The 19,014-nt window shown below is 47.3% G+C and overlaps 1 protein-coding gene across 2 annotated transcripts in view; it reads right to left on the reverse strand.

Moving 5' to 3' along the window:
• Positions 1–5,992, reverse strand: part of DMWD (DM1 locus, WD repeat containing) — a 304,058-nt gene extending 298,066 nt beyond the window's left edge. For both annotated transcript variants that reach the window (XM_030218572.1, XM_030218571.1), the window contains exon 1: positions 5,615–5,992. In XM_030218572.1, coding sequence (XP_030074432.1) covers positions 5,615–5,974 — 360 coding nt within the window. In that variant the 5' untranslated portion in view covers positions 5,975–5,992. The remainder of the gene's footprint in view (positions 1–5,614) is intronic.
• Positions 5,993–19,014: the final 13,022 nt, after the last annotated feature.

Below are 19,014 nucleotides of genomic sequence, written 5' to 3' on the forward strand. Positions count from 1 at the left end.
AAGCAGCAAGCGCTTTTGCATTTGAATTTTTTCAGTGCCAGTTCTGACAGAGACAAAATCTTTTTTTCCCTGGGCACAGTCTACTGAATTCATCATCTTCAAAAAAGCCAAGAATTTTTTTTTCTGTTTCTTCTGGTAAAACTTTACCTTTCTTCTTGTCTGGTTTTGCCAGAATTCCACAAACTGATTTCAGATTTCTTGCTTTTTTAACCATTCTAGTTGAAACCATGAATTCTGAGGCAGTTCTTTCAATAGACCAGCTGTTTGGTGCTAAAGTTAGTATTTGCAGTTTTTCTGCATGATTTGCTGAAACTTGGACTTTGTTTTTCAACTCGTTTAGCAGGTCGTCATAATCAGAACATTTGACACATTTCTGACTGGTAGAAGGTTGAGTTTCAAACTCATTTAGGTCTAAGCCACCAGCAACTGCAAGATGATGACTCAAAGTATTTTGCACTCGCCTGATTTTGCGCTTGGTGTAGCCTCGTACATCACGCTTGCTGACTTTTTTGAACTTTAATGGAGAAATACCAAGAGATGTCAAACTTGTGTTCAACTTGCCAGAAATGTCACTGTGTTCATCATCTGCTGTTGTTGATGATGATAAAGAATAAGCAGCTCTGTTACTGACGTCTTTTCGACAAGATGGACATAGTTTCTGACCCGGCACAAATATTTTGCTTGTTAAGGCCTTTAGCTGGGCTGCTAGTGTGTCATCCAGCACTCTTAAGCCCCTTTTTGCATTATGACCACCTTTGGAAAATGGGTTACAGCAGGTTCTTTGCAAAAATTCAAACTTTTTCAACAGTAAGGATTCATGATGAAGGCAAATAGTTGATCCAGCATAGAAAAGTTGACCAGAATGCTCTTGTAACAACTTCTGTTGATCAGGCAGAAGCTCTTCAATTAATTTCAAACCTTTATTTTTATTGTATGTCAGTAAATGACACTCTGATGTACTTGAACAGCCAACTGAGCAAATTGGAAATTCATCTGATCTTTCTGGATCCATTGATGACCATTAGCATCAGTTCAACAAACGCATTTATTCTTGCAATCAGGTTTTCAATGGGTAAAATTTTACTTCAGTCTAAAGTGATTAATATCTTCATTTGTGGCATTTAATTCAATATAAATGAGCCTGTCGGTGCAGGTGCGAGTTTCTTCAACAAGAAGTATGTATACAATGGTTTCCACCCTGTTTTTTAGTTTACTTGAACACAGTTTTATAACATAATGTTTAAAGAAAACTTCTTTAGCCAGTTAGACTTGGCCAATTATGATTGGTGAACCCTGTTGCAAGGCAGAATTGTTTGTTTCCTTGCCCAATTGTATGCTTCTGGTACCTCCTGGCTCCTGAGTGTCTGTTGCTAGGCTTACTTTGATGCCTACAGTTCACTAAGAGGCAGATGCAGCAACCAAACGTAAAAAAATCTAAATCGTTAAAGTCCCTAACGATTTTAAAATAACGAAAAATGCACCAAAAAAAAAAGTCACACATGCTGAGATCGGTAGTGAAACGTACAATGTATCAAAGAATCACAATACACATCGTTAATCGGCCCCCAAATCATGCGCAGAGCAGCCAAGCGTTATGTTAGCTGCTCTGCGCATGCCACAAACAGTCACAACACAGTCAAATCGCAAGCACATGGCTCCCAAATAAAAACAAAAATTAAAAAAAGGGTCGGGAGGGGGCAAGGGCGCTCATCAGGAGCGTCCTGTACAGACGGCCTTGCCCCCCCCCCCCGCTGCTCCCCACTTTCCGCCGCTCCCCCCACCCCGAAAAAGCAAAATTCTAGCAGCCCCTGCCCCCTCCCCACTTTCCGCCGCTCCCCCCACCCCGAAAAAGCAAACTTCTAGAAGCCCCTGCCCCCTCCCTTCCTCAGTACTCTGTCACCTGTGCTCCGCCTCCCGACATCCTCCGTCCGTGCCCCGCCCCCTTTTGGGGTCGTCGCCGCCATTCCCCTCCTCCATCGGGCCCCCCTTCCTCTTACCGGGCCCGTGCAGCGCCTCTCTCCTCTGTCCGAAGGCGCTGCACGGGCAAGAAGAACGCTGAATCAGCTGATGCCTGCCTTCGCGATGGCGCGTCTTTCTCCTCCTGGGCCCGCCCCTGTCTGACGTCAGTAACCTACGTAGGTTACTGACGTCAGACAGGGGCGGGCCCAGGAGGAGAAAGACGCGCCATCGCGAAGGCAGGCATCAGCTGATTCAGCGTTCTTCTTGCCCGTGCAGCGCCTTCGGACAGAGGAGAGAGGCGCTGCACGGGCCCGGTAAGAGGAAGGGGGGCCCGATGGAGGAGGGGAATGGCGGCGACGACCCCAAAAGGGGGCGGGGCACGGACGGAGGATGTCGGGAGGCGGAGCACAGGTGACAGAGTACTGAGGAAGGGAGGGGGGCAGGGGCTTCTAGAAGTTTGCTTTTTCGGGGTGGGGGGAGCGGCGGAAAGTGGGAGCAGCGGGGGGGGGCAAGGCCGTCCGTACAGGACGCTCCTGATGAGCGCCCTTGCCCCCTCCCGATCCTTTTTTTATTTTTATTTTTTTATGTGTTTTCTGAGGTCCTTTGGACCAATCACAGCGCTTTTAGCTCTGCTAATGCGCTGGGATTGGCTCAAAGTTTGTTTATTTTTTCAATTAACACTTTTTCCTGGCACAGAGCTGTCCTAACGAGAGGTCCAGACCTCTCGTTAGTTTTCCTGCCTTTTTCCTGCGTAAAGGCAATCGGAAAAGGTTAGTGCATGTCGTTTCAATGGGGTTTTCACACTAATTGCTCATCTCCATTCCGTTTTCGTTAGCTGCTACTGTCGTCGGAAAATAGGCTTAAGTGCATGGAAAGGATAGGAAATTCTTCCCTGAGGGCTCATTTAACGATGAAAAACGTTTAGTGCATCTGCCTCTAAGAGGTCAAACTGTAGCAAGGGTGAAGAAACACCAGCAACAGACACTCAGACGCCTTGCAACAGGGTCCACCAATCATAATTGGCCAAGTCGGTCATCCTAACTGACTGCAGTTTTCTTTAAACCTGTTATGAAACCTGGCCTCATCCTTCCACATCCTAAAAAACATTCCTGTTTTTTAGTTTTCTTGACTACAGTTGTATAACATAATGTGTTCTTTATTTTAAAAAATTGGTGCTTTTTGAAAGAAGAATCACTTTTACTACACTTGTATCAAGGGTGTAGTGAAGAAATCACAGGCTGCTGCCCGCAAACATTTGAGGGCATTTTTGCAATCCTTATTATGAAGAGACTCCAAAATGAAAACTACATATTCTGATAGAAGGAAATCTGCTCTTTCTAATGGTGCTAAAAGAAAGAATATTGAAGCTGTCCCACTGGAGATCAAGGGCATCAAAGATAGCCCAAAATGGGCAAAAATGCTTTTTATACCAACTTTGAACGCTTATAATTTTTCAACCACTTGAAGGAAAGTGCTGCAAATTGGAATGCCTCATTACAGCCGTGCATTTAGTACACCTACCAAAAATCAACCTGAAAGGCCAACTAGTTTAGAAACTACAGCAGCCTCAACATTGCTGTAAATTGATTTTTGCCGTTTTTTGGCAAAGTTTGAGCCTAAACCATTCAAAAAGTAAGAGGACTAGGAACATGGGGTTTTGCCAGTTCATTAAGCCCTACACGTAGTGCAGGTTCTCCAAATATCCCCCTTGTACTACTAAAACTTCCAGTTTTACAGCTTCTGGAAGTTGGCCCAAAATGTCATTTTTGCTCAGGCGACATTTTGCAACCCTTTACTTGAGGTCCCCTAGAACCTCCAATTTTTAGTCTTTTGAACTACAATTTTGCACAGCTTAGTTTCCTATCATAAAGAAACTATGTACCAAATTTCATCAAAATCTGAGATGGTGAGGTGGGGACCCCTGGTCCACTTGACACGGAATGACTCAAAAGCAGTTACCTTAGTGGGGTTTAAAAAAGGTTCGGATGGCTTCCTAAAGGATGGAAAGAAGAGCAAATAACAGTTAGGCTATTAAAGCCAAAAGAACAGCTTTTAGAATATGGAAAAAGGATCCGAATAAAGAAAACAAGATGCAACATAAGCACTAACATGTTAAATGAATGTTAAAAAAGACCAAAAAGAGAATACGAAGAGACGCCTCAGAGGCAAAAACTCACAATAACTTTTTCAGGTATATCTGAAGCAGAAAGCCTGTGATGGAATCCATGGGACCGTTAGATCATCATAGAGTAAAAGGGGCACTCAGGGACAACAGGGCCGTAGCAGGGAGACAATCTTGGATTTTACTGAAGAAGATGTAAGTGATGTACCTGTACCAGAGAAGGTTTTCAAGGGTGAAAGTGAAGAGGACCTAAAAGAAACCTCAGTGAACCTGGAAGATACAATGAGCCAAATCGACAAGTTAAAGACTAGTAAAGCACCTGGACCGGATGGTATACATCCCACGGTACTGAAAGAACTCAAATACAAAATTACTGCTCTGCTGTTAGTGATCCGTGATGCAGGCCTACCAGCATATTTCCTTTTTATCTTCAAGGGTATGCTTAACATATCTAATTCTCTTAATTTTTCATTAGTTTCTGTAGTCTCTCTTGCAGTGCATCCATGAAAAGGTTTGTAATGACTTATAAATGCACCAGGGTGTTCATAACACCTGAAAGATTTTCAGTTATCATTTGTTCCAACATCAGTACTAGTGTCGAAGCTATGAGTGGGCCCTTTTATCCTGTGCAACGTGCAGCTGGTAGTATAAGTGTTTCTATTCCCTCCCTTTCTTACTGAAGGTTCTATAAATTGTACAATGAAGTCAACCACATAAAAGTACCACCAATAAGACCTGAGAATTCTCCTCAGTCATGCACAGTGATGATAATTAACATACTACTACTACTTAACATTTCTAGAGCGCTATTAGGGTTACGCAGCGCTGTACAATTTAACAAAGAGACAATCTAATAGACAAATGAACGGTCGATCCGATAGGGGCAGTCAAATCGGGGCAGTCACCACTGAACCTCCTCGCGTACTTGAGGTCTGCAAAATACCCTGTATGACAGATAATATTGCATAGCTCTAGTCACACTTAGTGCAGTTTATAAACAATGGCTCTGGAGCACAGATGGCCTATGCTGTAGTAAGTTTTAATAGAGAACAGAAAGCTAGTAGCAACCATCCTACAGGTGGCACTAAAGGGAAGCAGTGAAAAACCCGAGTTTCCCGTGGAAAATAATGCAAAGTTTTAATAGAGAACAGAAAGCTAGTAGCAACCATCCTACAGGTGGCACTAAAGGGAAGCAGTGAAAAACCCGAGTTTCCCGTGGAAAATAATGCAAAGACCATCATGATAAATATACAGATACACCTAGCCTTCAGACCACTACAGCACACCTAAACATACTTATGAAAGCAGCACTTAAAATTCAAGCACAATATGCATTAACACAGCTTGGCCTGTAACTCCAAGCCTCGTTATTAATTTCGCATATTACTGGGTATCCTTCTAGGCATAATACACTAATAAAATAAAACCAAAAAACACTGCATATCATGCAATTCTACACCTAATTTTGAAAGGGGTGGGGGGAGAAAGAAGAAAGAAAAACTATAGTGTAATTCTGGTATAATTTCCTCTCACCCTGCGGGTACCCTGGCAGGAATAGAAGTACAGCTCCCGGCCCAAATTGAAGCAGATCCTGTCGGGTTCGTCCCTCAGCGGCTCCTCATCAGCCTGCAGCAGGCGCACCAATGAGAGACGAACTGGAGGCAGTGTACCCGAGCCCGGTCCAGAGCTCCCGATCATCCCTGTTCCTGGACCTCCACCGCTACCCGTTACTGCATTCGAAGAAGGGATGTGTCCAGCGGGCACCCCAGCGGACACTCGCCGACTCTCGGGCCCAGCCAACAACCGATAAAAACCTTCGCGGGTGCGGAACTGACACTTAAGATCATTAAAATCCTTGGCTGCTCCCCCGTCAACCGCCGCCGCCATCGCCATTTTTCCATGGCACTCCCGCTGCACCGGAAACCCACCCGCTCCCCTAGACCGGAAACTGCCTTGCTCACCACAACCATCACTGCGGCTGCCCGTAGCTCTCTTAGCATTAGCAACAGCTTCAACATCCTAGGCTGCAGCTAAATGGTATGAAACATTTAGAGGTAGATGCACTAAACGTTTTTCGTCGTTAAATGAGCCCTCAGGGAAGAATTTCCTATCCTTTCCATGCACTTAAGCCTATTTTCCGACGACAGTAGCAGCTAACGAAAACGGAATGGAGATGAGCAATTAGTGTGAAAACCCCATTGAAACGACATGCACTAACCTTTTCCGATTGCCTTTACGCAGGAAAAAGGCAGGAAAACTAACGAGAGGTCTGGACCTCTCGTTAGGACAGCTCCGTGGCAGGAAAAAGTGTTAAGTGAAAAAATAAACAAACTTTGAGCCAATCCCAGCGCATTAGCAGAGCTAAAAGCGCTGTGATTGGTCCAAAGGACCTCAGAAAACACATAAAAAAATAAAAATAAAAAAAGGATCGGGAGGGGGCAAGGGCGCTCATCAGGAGCGTCCTGTACGGACGGCCTTGCCCCCCCCCCGCTGCTCCCCACTTTCCACCGCTCCCCCCACCCCGAAAAAGCAAGCTTCTAGAAGCCCCTGCCCCCCTCCCTTCCTCACTACTCTGTCACCTGAGCTCCGCCTCCCGACATTCTCCGTCCGTGCCCCGCCCCCTTTTGGGGTCGTCGCCGCCATTCCCCTCCTCCATCGGGCCCCCCTTCCTCTTACCGGGCCCGTGCAGCGCCTCTCTCCTCTGTCCGACGGCGCTGCACGGGCAAGAAGAACGCTGAATCAGCTGATGCCTGCCTTCGCGATGGGCGTCTTTCTCCTCCTGGGCCCGCCCCTGTCTGACGTCAGTAACCTACGTAGGTTACTGACGTCAGACAGGGGCGGGCCCAGGAGGAGAAAGACGCTCTATCGAAGCTAGGCATCAGCTGATTCAGCGTTCTTCTTGCCCGTGCAGCGCCGTCGGACAGAGGAGAGAGGCGCTGCACGGGCCCGGTAAGAGGAAGGGGGGCCCGATGGAGGAGGGGAATGGCGGCGACGACCCCAAAAGGGGACGGGGCACGGACGGAGGATGTCGGGAGGCGGAGCTCAGGTGACAGAGTAGTGAGGAAGGGAGGGGGGCAGGGGCTTCTAGAAGCTTGCTTTTTCGGGGTGGGGGGAGCGGCGGAAAGTGGGGAGGGGGCAGGGGCTGCTAGAATTTTGCTTTTTCGGGGTGGGGGGAGCGGCGGAAAGTGGGGAGCAGCGGGGGGGGCAAGGCCGTCTGTACAGGACGCTCCTGATGAGCGCCCTTGCCCCCTCCCGACCCTTTTTTTTATTTTTGTTTTTATTTGGGAGCCATGTGCTTGCGATTTGACTGTGTTGTGACTGTTTGTGGCATGCGCAGAGCAGCTAACATAACGCTTGGCTGCTCTGCGCATGATTTGGGGGCCGATTAACGATGTGTATTGTGATTCTTTGATACATTGTACGTTTCACTACCGATCTCAGCATGTGTGACTTTTTTTTTTGGTGCATTTTTCGTTATTTTAAAATCGTTAGGGACTTTAACGATTTAGATTTTTTTACGTTTGGTTGCTGCATCTGCCTCTTAGTTCAATAAGCATAAATAGCACGTTATTTTTATTCGTTCATTTTTTAGCTTCTACTTTTTTAAACATCATCTTCTTCATCTCACGTGCCACTAGTTCTTGGCGCGATCCAATTTGGTTGTACCCCTGGTGCATCCATGGACTTGTGGTTTCCTGACTTTCTTAGAAAGACTATTGAAGTAAGACTTAACACCAACCCAAGAAAGGAGTGGCGAGCTTGACAGAGGGGATAAAAGCAGCACAGTTTTACAGCTCCAGATTACATACATCCAGTGTTGTTTAAAGTACAGAGGTAGATGCACTAAACGTTTTTCATCGTTAAATGAGCCCTCAGGGAAGAATTTCCTATCCTTTCCATGCACTTAAGCCTATTTTCCGACGACAGTAGCAGCTAACGAAAACGGAATGGAGATGAGCAATTAGTGTGAAAACCCCATTGAAACGACATGCACTAACCTTTTCCGATTGCCTTTACGCAGGAAAAAGGCAGGAAAACTAACGAGAGGTCTGGACCTCTCGTTAGGACAGCTCCGTGGCAGGAAAAAGTGTTAAGTGAAAAAATAAACAAACTTTGAGCCAATCCCAGCGCATTAGCAGAGCTAAAAGCGCTGTGATTGGTCCAAAGGACCTCAGAAAACACATAAAAAAATAAAAATAAAAAAAGGATCGGGAGGGGGCAAGGGCGCTCATCAGGAGCGTCCTGTACGGACGGCCTTGCCCCCCCCCCGCTGCTCCCCACTTTCCGCCGCTCCCCCCACCCCGAAAAAGCAAACTTCTAGAAGCCCCTGCCCCCCTCCCTTCCTCACTACTCTCTCACCTAAGCTCCGCCTCCCGACATCCTCCGTCCGTGCCCCGCCCCCTTTTGGGGTCGTCGCCGCCATTCCCCTCCTCCATCGGGCCCCCCTTCCTCTTACCGGGCCCGTGCAGCGCCTCTCTCCTCTGTCCGAAGGCGCTGCACGGGCAAGAAGAACGCTGAATCAGCTGATGCCTGCCTTCGCCTAGCTTCGATAGAGCGTCTTTCTCCTCCTGGGCCCGCCCCTGTCTGACGTCAGTAACCTACGTAGGTTACTGACGTCAGACAGGGGCGGGCCCAGGAGGAGAAAGACGCCCATCGCGAAGGCAGGCATCAGCTGATTCAGCGTTCTTCTTGCCCGTGCAGCGCCTTCGGACAGAGGAGAGAGGCGCTGCACGGGCCCGGTAAGAGGAAGGGGGGCCCGATGGAGGAGGGGAATGGCGGCGACGACCCCAAAAGGGGGCGGGGCGCGGACGGAGGATGTCGGGAGGCGGAGCTGAGGTGACAGAGTAGTGAGGAAGGGAGGGGGGCAGGGGCTTCTAGAAGTTTGCTTTTTCGGGGTGGGGGGAGCGGCGGAAAGTGGGGAGGGGGCAGGGGCTGCTAGAATTTTGCTTTTTCGGGGTGGGGGAGCGGCGGAAAGTGGGGAGCAGCGGGGGGGGGGCAAGGCCGTCTGTACAGGACGCTCCTGATGAGCGCCCTTGCCCCCTCCCGACCCTTTTTTTTTATTTTTGTTTTTATTTGGGAGCCATGTGCTTGCGATTTGACTGTGTTTTGACTGTTTGTGGCATGCGCAGAGCAGCTAACATAACGCTTGGCTGCTCTGCGCATGATTTGGGGGCCGATTAACGATGTGTATTGTGATTCTTTGATACATTGTACGTTTCACTACCGATCTCAGCATGTGTGACTTTTTTTTTTGGTGCATGTTTCGTTATTTTAAAATCGTTAGGGACTTTAACGATTTAGATTTTTTTACGTTTGGTTGCTGCATCTGCCTCTAAGTACTTAGAGGCAGATGCACCAAAGCTTAATGAACCTTTAACGACCCTCCAACCAGGAAATTTTGAGCGGTTGCATGCATCAAAGGGCTTTTACCGAGGAAGCTAGCAGCTAACGAAAACGGAGTGCAGATGAGCAATTAGTGTAAAAACCCCATTGAAACGAGATGCACTAACCTTTTCCGATTGCCTTTACGCAGGAAAAAGGCAGGAAATCTAACGAGAGGTCTGGACCTCTCGTTAGGCCAGCTCTGTGCCAGGAAAAATCGTAAAGTGAAAAAATAAACAAACTTTGAGCCAATCCCAGCGCATTAGCAGAGCTAAAAGCGCTGTGATTGGTCAAAAGGACGTTGCATTACATATGTCCAAAAGAGCTGTGGTTGAGCTGTAAGAAAACGTGTCAGAAAACACATCAAATAAAAAAAATTTAAAAAGGATCGGGAGGGGGCAAGAGCGCTCATCAGGAGCGTCCTGTATGCATGGCCATGCCCCCCCCCCCACTGTCCGCCGCTTCCCCCCCCCCCCACGAAAAAGCAAAATTCTAACAGCACCAGTCCCCCTCCCTTCCTGTTTTTCTGTTTTGCAAAAGCTAACTCCGCCTCCCATCATTCTTCCGCCCCGTGCCCCGCCCCCGCTGCCCCCCCTGAGGTTGACTACGCTGCTCCCCCCCTCCACCGAGACCCCCCTCCCTATTACCGACCCGAGCAGCGCCTCTCACCTCTTTCTGAAGCGCTGCACGGGCAGGAAGATCTGTTGTGTTGATCGCAGAGTCTCCATGACGTCTCTTCTTCCCTGGCCTAGGCCCGCCTCCTTCTGACGTAAGTAACCTGCAAAATTAGGGAGCTATGTAGTGTAATAAAACGCACCTGCAACGTTGTGAAGCTGACTCCATGGCTTCACTGAAGGGTTCGTCAGATTCGTCAGTCTGTCACCATCTCTCTCGGCCCCGCCCTCAACGTCATCACGTTTTGATGAGAGGGTGGGGCCAAGAGAGATGGTGACAGACTGACGAATCTGACGAACCCTTCTCTTCAGTGAAGCCACGGAGTCAGCTTCAGAACTTTGGAGGTGCTTTTTATTATAGTGGAGATGATATACTGCTAATGGCAGTTGTATCACAGCAGTGAACACAGTAAATTAACATCAATTAAAATTAAAACCAAACACTTAACAAAATGAAAGGAATGCTGATTGAGAACCTGTGGCACAAGTTGCAAGTGGAACTACTCAAATGACAGCCAATGACAAAGCTCAAACTCAATTGAATATCTTTTTATTTTGCTACATTTTGTCAAATAGCAGCAAAATATGACACATCATCCCCTCCCCAGTGTTCACCCAGTCTCACCCTCGCTTGTGTAACCCCCCCCCCCAGCCTTCACCCTGTCTCTCTCACTCATGTAACCCCCCTCAGCCTTTACCCATCTCTCAGTCTGTCACTTCCGTAACCTGGTACAGTCAATGGTACTAAGCCACCTGGACTATTGCAACGCACTATACACTGGCTGCAAGGAATAAACTATCAAGAAACTCCAAACAGCCCAGAATACTGCTGCCAGACTCATATATGGAAAAACAAAATATGAAAGTGCAAAACCCTTAAGAGAGAAGCTCCAATGGCTCCCACTTAAGGAACGTACCGCCAGTGGCGTAGGAAGGGGGGCGGTGGGGCGGTCCGCCCCGGGTGCAGGCCACTGGGGGGGTGTCGGCTCGCTGGTTCCCTGCTCTTTCTGCCCCGGAACAGGTTACTTCCTGTTCCGGGGCAAAGAAAGCAGGGAAGCAGCAGAGCCGACACAGCTCCCAGTGACGTGCACTGGGGGCGGATCGGCCCTCCCGCCTGCCCCCCGCTGCAAGGTAAGGGTGCGTTTCGGGGGGGAGGGTGCGTTTCAGGGGGGGGGTGCGCTCCGGAGGGGGGGGTGCCGTGCCCGTGCTGCACCCGGGGGGGGGGTGCACAGCGGCGACCCGCCCCGGGTGTCAGGGACCCTTGCTACGGCACTGCGTACCGCATTCAAGATCTGCACGATTGTACACAAAATCATCCACGGTGACGCCCCGACCTACATGCAAAACCTCGTAGACCTGCCTCCCAGAAATGCCAAAAGATCTTCCCGCAAATTTCTTAAACTACACTTCCCCAGCTGTAAAGGACTAAAATACAAGCTTATACATGCGACCACCTTCTCTTACACGAGCACACAGATATAGAGTGCACTACCAACTGATCTGAAAACAATCAACAACATATCTAACTTTCGTAAATCTCTGAAGACGTATCTCTTCAATCAGGCCTACAAAGGAAACCCTTAACTATGCCACCTCGCCAGGCCGAAAGTCATACCTACCTGCTCAGATCTCTCTTACCATCCCTAATCTATACCTACCTGCTCAGAACTTCCTTACCATCCCTAATCTTTTGCACCACCAAATGTTTCTGAAATCCTGGAATGGCAATGCCAGAACAGGGCTCTGTAAGCCACATTGAGCCTGCAAATAGGTGGGAAAATGTGAGGTACAAATGCAATAAATAAATAAATGTAACCCCTCCTCAACCTTTATCCAGTCTATACAAACATTCCGTAATCCAAGAGGAATTTAAGACAATGAATGAATACAACTGTTAACATTTTTATCCTCTATGATTTAATCCAAATGATAAATAATTTTCTAACCATGTTTTCCTTTTTCTACTGAGAGCCACTGCCCTTCCCTACCCCTCCATTCCTTCTTGTAGCCCAGCATCCACCCTACCCTGCCCTCCCCCATAGTCTGACATGATGGCATCTCCCCTCCCTTCTCAATCTGGCAATCCCCCACCTAGAAACCGTTTCTGTGCTGTGGGCCGAACGGAAGCCCGATTGTGATTCATGCAGGATGGAGAACATTTGAATATACTCATTGAGCTGCGAAGTCACTCTGTTTTCCATCAGTTTTGTAATTAGGGGAATGAAGATTAATGCTATACCTCCTCCAGTTTTCTCCTTTCTAGGCCAGTGTATTCAGGAGGGCAGAGGTCAAGTATGATGGGATCTTTAGAATCATGGATCCACGTTTCTGTGATGAAGAGTAGGTCTAAATTGGCAGACTTAATCCAGTCAGTGATAATTTCAGCTTTGTTAACTGCTGATCTGGCATTGATGTATCCTACTCGGACCGGTAAGTAAGAATCTGTTGTATGGGATGATGGCTGGATATTTATGATTTGTCTAGTATTTTGAACTTTGATTTTGGTTACATTATGCGTTTTTGATGCTGTGGTGTTTGTAAAGTTGTCTTATGCTTTAGATGAGACTGCAGTTGTTTTTTTGTGGTGGTTGGTTGGGAATTGAAGGGTTTTGCTGATTGTGGGCAATTCTTGAAGGAATGATAGGCTTGTTTGTTCTTCTATGGTAATAAAGAACTGGTATGATGTTAATTTCCGTTGGTAGGGCTTTAGAGGTTGCATGAATAAGAGCTAGAGAATGAATGACTATGAGTAATTTTAGGAAAATCATTTTGATTGGTTTGTGAAGGCAGGATTTTGTGGTTAACTGTAAAGGGGCAACTGGAGAGTAGTTAATATAATAGAGTTGTCATGACTCTTGGAGCTTGGTAATTAGAAGCCCCAATATCATGGAGCATAACCCTGGCGCAGCAATCACCTGAAGTCTCTATTATTTTATAAAGTCTCTTTTATTGAATAAATCACAGATAATTTACTCACAGATAGATGTTCAGGATACAGAGACTTCTTAATCTGGAGGCTGTGGGAGGTGGAGATCTGAAGAGAGGTAGTTGTATTGCAGGGGGAGGGGAAAGTAGTTGAACAGGTAGAAATAGTCCAAAGCTGGGTGACTGCAATGTGCGATATCTCATTTGGAAGAAGATATTTACAGGGTAAAAAATCCAGGTTCGTTACAGGGATTTTCAGCAGGACAGAGCTGTCTGGAGCGAGATAGTGTTGGCTCCATGTCCCTGGCTATAATGGAGGAAGAAGCTCCACGTGGCTGAAAGGACAAAGAAGTGGTGGGGCTTCACACAGGGAGGAGCAGATAGAGACCAATGGGGACAGAGCCTGCTATCGGATAGCAAGGGGTAGTCCTAGAGATAGGAAGGAAAGGTCATACCTGGCTGACCTCTGAGGACAAATAGTAAGACTGAACAGGAAGACAAAAGAGCCAAGCTTGGCAGAGAGAGAGAAGGTCTGAGCAGCCTCACAACCAGTGATAGCAGTTCTTACACAGCCAAACAAGTGTGGTTGCACTGCCTGTGAACTACATTACCCACAGTGTATTGCTCATGTATTTTTCCAGTGGGGAAACTGCAGCAATGATAGTCCTTGGGACTGAGAATAACAGTAAAGGCATTACACACATTTTAGGATCACATTATAAACTAGTGCGAGGCTGTCGGAGGACAGAACAAGAGTAGAACAGCAGTTTGCTGTAGAAGGAACAAACGTAAAGGAAGTTGTATATAATGAATAGTAGACAATAGATTTGAGTTAAGTAAACATGGCTGCATAAAATGGTTTCAGCAAGACATAACTGTCTACATTAAAGTATATATCATTTTAAATATTATATGTTCAACTGTATTATGAAGTGCATAATAGTTGAAGCAATGCAGGACAATTCAGTTATCAACAGTGAAGGCAAAACAGGTGTCAGCAGTTCAGGGCAGAACAGTTGTCAGCAGTACAGGGTAAAATAGTTGAAGCAATGCAGGGCAATTCAGTTATCAAAAGAGCAGGCAGTGCAGGGCAAAGTGCAGGGCAATTCAGTTGTCAGCAGTGCAGGGCAGAACAGTTGATAGCCGTGCAGGGCAAATCAGCTCCTCTCCTGGGAACTTCAAGGGCCATAAAATACCTTATTGAGGCTTTACTTCTGTTTGAGCCACTTCTGCACAATTTCATAACTTTTTCTACCAATGGCCCATATTTCAGGATCTGAATATTATGACTCTAAACACGATGGGAGTCAGGTTCAGTTGGGTAGCGTCTGGGTGCGGTAGGAGATTGGGCCAATTGAGCAGTGTTGCAATCACGAGGCAAGAAGGAACCTCGGCAGTTTCTAGTGCCAAAACGTTCTGAGGGAGCCTTTTGGAAAGTGGTGATGTCCTGATCTTTGCGATGATATTCAGGTAGTCAGGGACGGTGGAGCATCACTACAGCTACTAGGTAGGAAGGAACCTCAGCCGATTTCTGGTGCCGATCCGCTACGGGGGAGCCCGTTGTTAACTAGTAATGCTCTTATCCGGGCGGCGATATTCAAGTAGTTTAGGTCGGTTGAGCAGCGTTACAACCACGAGGTAGGAGGGAACCTACTCAAATTAACCAAACTAATCCTATGAACCCATTTACCCAAACACTTGCACATCCCTACCCACCTATTATTCTGCTTTATTTAACTTATATTTTCCCTATCAAGTTTCACTATCAATAACCTGTAATCCCTATTACTATGTAAGCCGCATTGAACCTGCTTTGAATGGGAAAGAGCGGGGTACAAATGTAATAAATAAATACATACATACATATTTCTAGTGTAGAATTGCTTCAAGGGGCCCACTGGTAACTGGTAATGTCCTGATCACAGCGTCAATATTCAAGTTCGTATCCGATGGTCCAAATGGTCCACTCACACTCCCGATTCCAGGTGAGATCAGCCACCTGGTCGCGATGTAAGTTGGATCAGTCGGGTAGCGTTTGGGTATGGTGGAAGTCAGGTTCAATCAGACAATGTTGCAGCCACAAGGCAGGGTCTGTCAGGCTGCGTTAGGGCCACGAGTCATGAGGGAACTACTACTACTACTTATCATTTCTATAGTGCTACTAGACGTACGCAGCGCTGTATACTTGAACATGAAGAGACAGTGCCTGCTCGACAGAGCTTACAATCTAATTAGGATAGACAAACAGGACAAACAAGAGATAAGGGAATACTAAAGTGAGGATGATAAAATAAGGGTTCTGAACAAGTGAATAAGGATTAGGAGTTAAAAGCAGCATCAAAATGGTGAGCTTTTAGCTTAGATCTGAAGACGGCCAGAGATGGAGCTTGACGTATGGGCTCAGGAAGTCTATTCCAGGCATATGGTGCAGCAAGATAAAAGGAACAGAGTCTGGAGTTAGCGGTGGAGGAGAAGGGTGCAGATAAGAGAGATTTACCCAGTGAACGGAGTTCCCGGGGAGGAATGTAGGGAGAGATGAGAGTGGAGAGGTACTGAGGAGCTGCAGAGTGAATGCACTTATAGGTCAATAAGAGGAGTTTGAACTGTATGCAGAAACGGATAGGAAGCCAATGAAGTGACTTGAGGAGAGGGCTAATATGAGCATAACGACACTGGCGGAATATTAGTTGTGCAGCAGAATTTTGAACAGATTGAAGAGGAGAGAGATGGCTAAGTGGGTGACCTGTGAGAAGCAAGTTGCAATAGTCTAAGCGAGAGGTGATAAGAGCGTGGATGAGGGTTCTGGTAGTGTGCTCAGAAAGGAAAGGGCGAATTTTTCTGATATTATAGAGAAAGAAACGACAGGTTTTAGCAGTCTGTTGAATATGTGCAGAGAAGGAGAGAGGGAGGAGTCGAAGATGATCCCAAGGTTACGAGCTGATGAGACAGGAAGGATGAGAGTGTTATCCACAGAAATAGAGAATGGGGGAGGAGGAGAGGTTGGTTTAGGGGAAAAGATAAGAAGCTCAGTCTTGGTCATGTTTAGTTTCAGATGGCGCTGAGACATCCAGGCAGTAATGTCAGACAGGCAGGCTGATACTTTGGCCTGGATTTCAGCTGAGATTTCTGGTGTGGAGAGTAACCTTAGACCGCTTCTGGTTCCTCTGGTGTCGATTCGCTGCGGCGGAAGCCCACTGGAAGTTAGGTCAGTCTGGCAGCTTTAAGTTATGATTGAAGTCAGGGCCGATCAGATAACGTTGCAGCCACGAGGCAGCGCTAGGGCCACGAGTCAGGAGGGAACTTCGGGCCGCTTCTGGTTCCTCTGGTGTCAGTTCGCTGCGGGGGAAGCCCACTGGAAGTTAGGTCGGTTGGGCACCGTTTGGGTATGATGAAAGTCAGGGCCAATCAGACAATGTTGCAGCCATGAGGCAGGGTCTGTCGGGCAGTGTTAGAGCCACGAATCAGGAGGGAACCTCGGGCCGCTTCTGGTTCCTCAGGTGTCGATTCGCGCCGGTGAAGCCCACTGGTGTAATAGTGATACCCTGAACCCGGCGGCAGTATTTGGGTTCAGTCTAACGGTCGAATGGTCTCAATCTGTTCAAATTCGGTCCGATTTCAGTGGGATCTCTGGAGAGGCAGTAGCTTCATGACCCTTCTAGTCAGCCGCCATCTCCCCACAGTTCCACCAGATGCCTCACAAACGGATTTTATATCCCAGCCAAAATCACTCCCACTCCTTCAGTAGTCCACAAGTAGGAAATCATTGGCCTATGAGGGCTATACGACTGCTCCGCCTGACTAGCTGGCTTTGTTTTCCCCCTCTCCCAGTCTATAATCATCCGCAGTTGGGCAGCAAAATAATACCACTCAATATTGGGCACCACTGTACCCCCCTCTCAGGAGTCCCCCACAATACACGTCCTGCCAAATGGGGATGTCTGCCCTCACAAATAAACTGTGACAGAAAACCCTGCAGTTGTTTAAGTGTCCGCCTCGGAACCACCACTGGCAGTGACTGAAACAGAAATAACAATCTAGGCAGCACATTCATCTTCACAACTGCCATGCACCCCCACCAGGAAAGCCACAACCCCTTCCATCGGAATAACTCCACCCGAATTTAAACTGTACACCGTTTTCAGATCCCTGGGAATCTGAAGCCCCAAATATCAAATGTGATTCTTGGCCCATTTGAAAGCAAACAGTGCTCTCAATCTACTCTCTTCCATGTGGGTTAGAGAAATCCCCAATAGCTCACCTTTATCCATATTAACCTTTAAACCAACATATCTTTCAAATTCCCTAAGGATCTCCAACAATGTGGATCCACCACATAAAGTAGCACATCATCCACAAACAGCGCAATACGATGTTCCATCCCCCCAACCCTAATACCCTGAAGATTTGGATGTTGACGTATCAATGCTAATGGCTCTATGTACAGTGCAAATAGAAGGGGCGACAAGGGACATCCCTGCCTAGTCCCCCTACAAATTGGAAAAAAATATGTATATCCTCCATTAATATTAAGGCATGCCTTCGGATCTGCATATAAGGCTGCCAGCCAGGTACCAAAATTATCTCCAAGGTCCGTGCGATTCATCACTGCTCGCAAAAACCCACAACTGACCCAGTTAAAGGCCTTTTCTGCGTCTATGGCTAACATAGCTGTACTAGACCGGGATCTTTGTGCCTCCCATATTAAATGAAGAGTACGCTTTATGTTATTCCCTACCTGCCTCTTTGGGATAAATCCAGATTGATCTGTATGAATCTGTTAGCCAGGATCTTAGCCGCTATCTTTGCGTCCACATTCAGAAGTGAAATAGGTCTATATGAACCACAAACAGTGGGGTCTTTCCCAGGTTTAGGCAGGACCGTTACCCCAGCCTCAGACATGGATACCGGGAGCCCATTGCCCTCCAAAACGCCATTACCCACTCGCACCAATAAATCTCCCAGCTCCTCCACAAAACACTTGTAAAACCTCACTGAGTATTTTTTTATTTATTCGTTACATTTGTACCCCACATTTTCCCACCTATTTGCAGGCTCAATGTGGCTTACATAATACCGTAAAGGCGTTTGCCAGTCGGTTGATAACAAATACAAGGTTGTATTGTGGTCAAATGAGGTAGGTGTGTTCTAGCTCTGTCCCTTCCTAATCTTTTCCCTCACCCCCTACCTCTCTCCGCTACAGGAACTCACTTCCCATCCATTGACTTCATCACCTCACCTTCTCTCCTACCCTCTTCCTCCTTTTTGGCTTTTAATCTCCGTCTCTTTCTTCCCTCCATTTTGCCTTCCCCATTCCACCTAAATACCTCTCGCCTTCGACGCCTTCGTGGCCACACCTCTCCTACTCTCCTCCGCTCTCTTTTACTCCTTCTCTTACTCTCAGCTGGTGACATCAATCCCAATCCTGGCCCTCCTCACCAACTATTATCCAAACTCTACAGATCTCACCGTGACCTCTCTAACCTCATCTCTATTCCTCTACTCCCCTCCTCTTCTCTGCCCTTCTCTTGCGCCCTATGGAATGCCCGCTCTATCTGTAACAAACTCCCCTATATCCAGGACCTCTTTATCTCGCGTCACCTCCATCTGCTCGCCATAACAGAAACCTGGCTCTGCCCTGATGACTCTGCTTCAGTCGCAGCCCTGTGCCATGGCGGTTATCTATTTTCACATACTCCTCGCCCTGCTGGCCGTGGGGGCGGTGTTGGACTACTTCTCTCTCCCTCCTCCAGATTTCAACCCCTTCTTCCACCTCAATCTCACTGTTTTTCCTCCTTTGAAGTCCACTCTATCCGCCTTTTCTCTCCTCTGCCTCTTCGAATAGCGGTCATTTATCGTCCCCCTGATAAGTCCCTTTCATCCTTTCTCAGTGACTTTGATGCCTGGCTTGCCTTCTTCCATGATCCTTCCTCCCCCTCTCTCATCCTTGGTGAC

This window comes from Microcaecilia unicolor, chromosome 11 (assembly GCF_901765095.1).
Source record: "Microcaecilia unicolor chromosome 11, aMicUni1.1, whole genome shotgun sequence".
NCBI classification, from domain to species: Eukaryota; Metazoa; Chordata; class Amphibia; order Gymnophiona; family Siphonopidae; genus Microcaecilia; species Microcaecilia unicolor.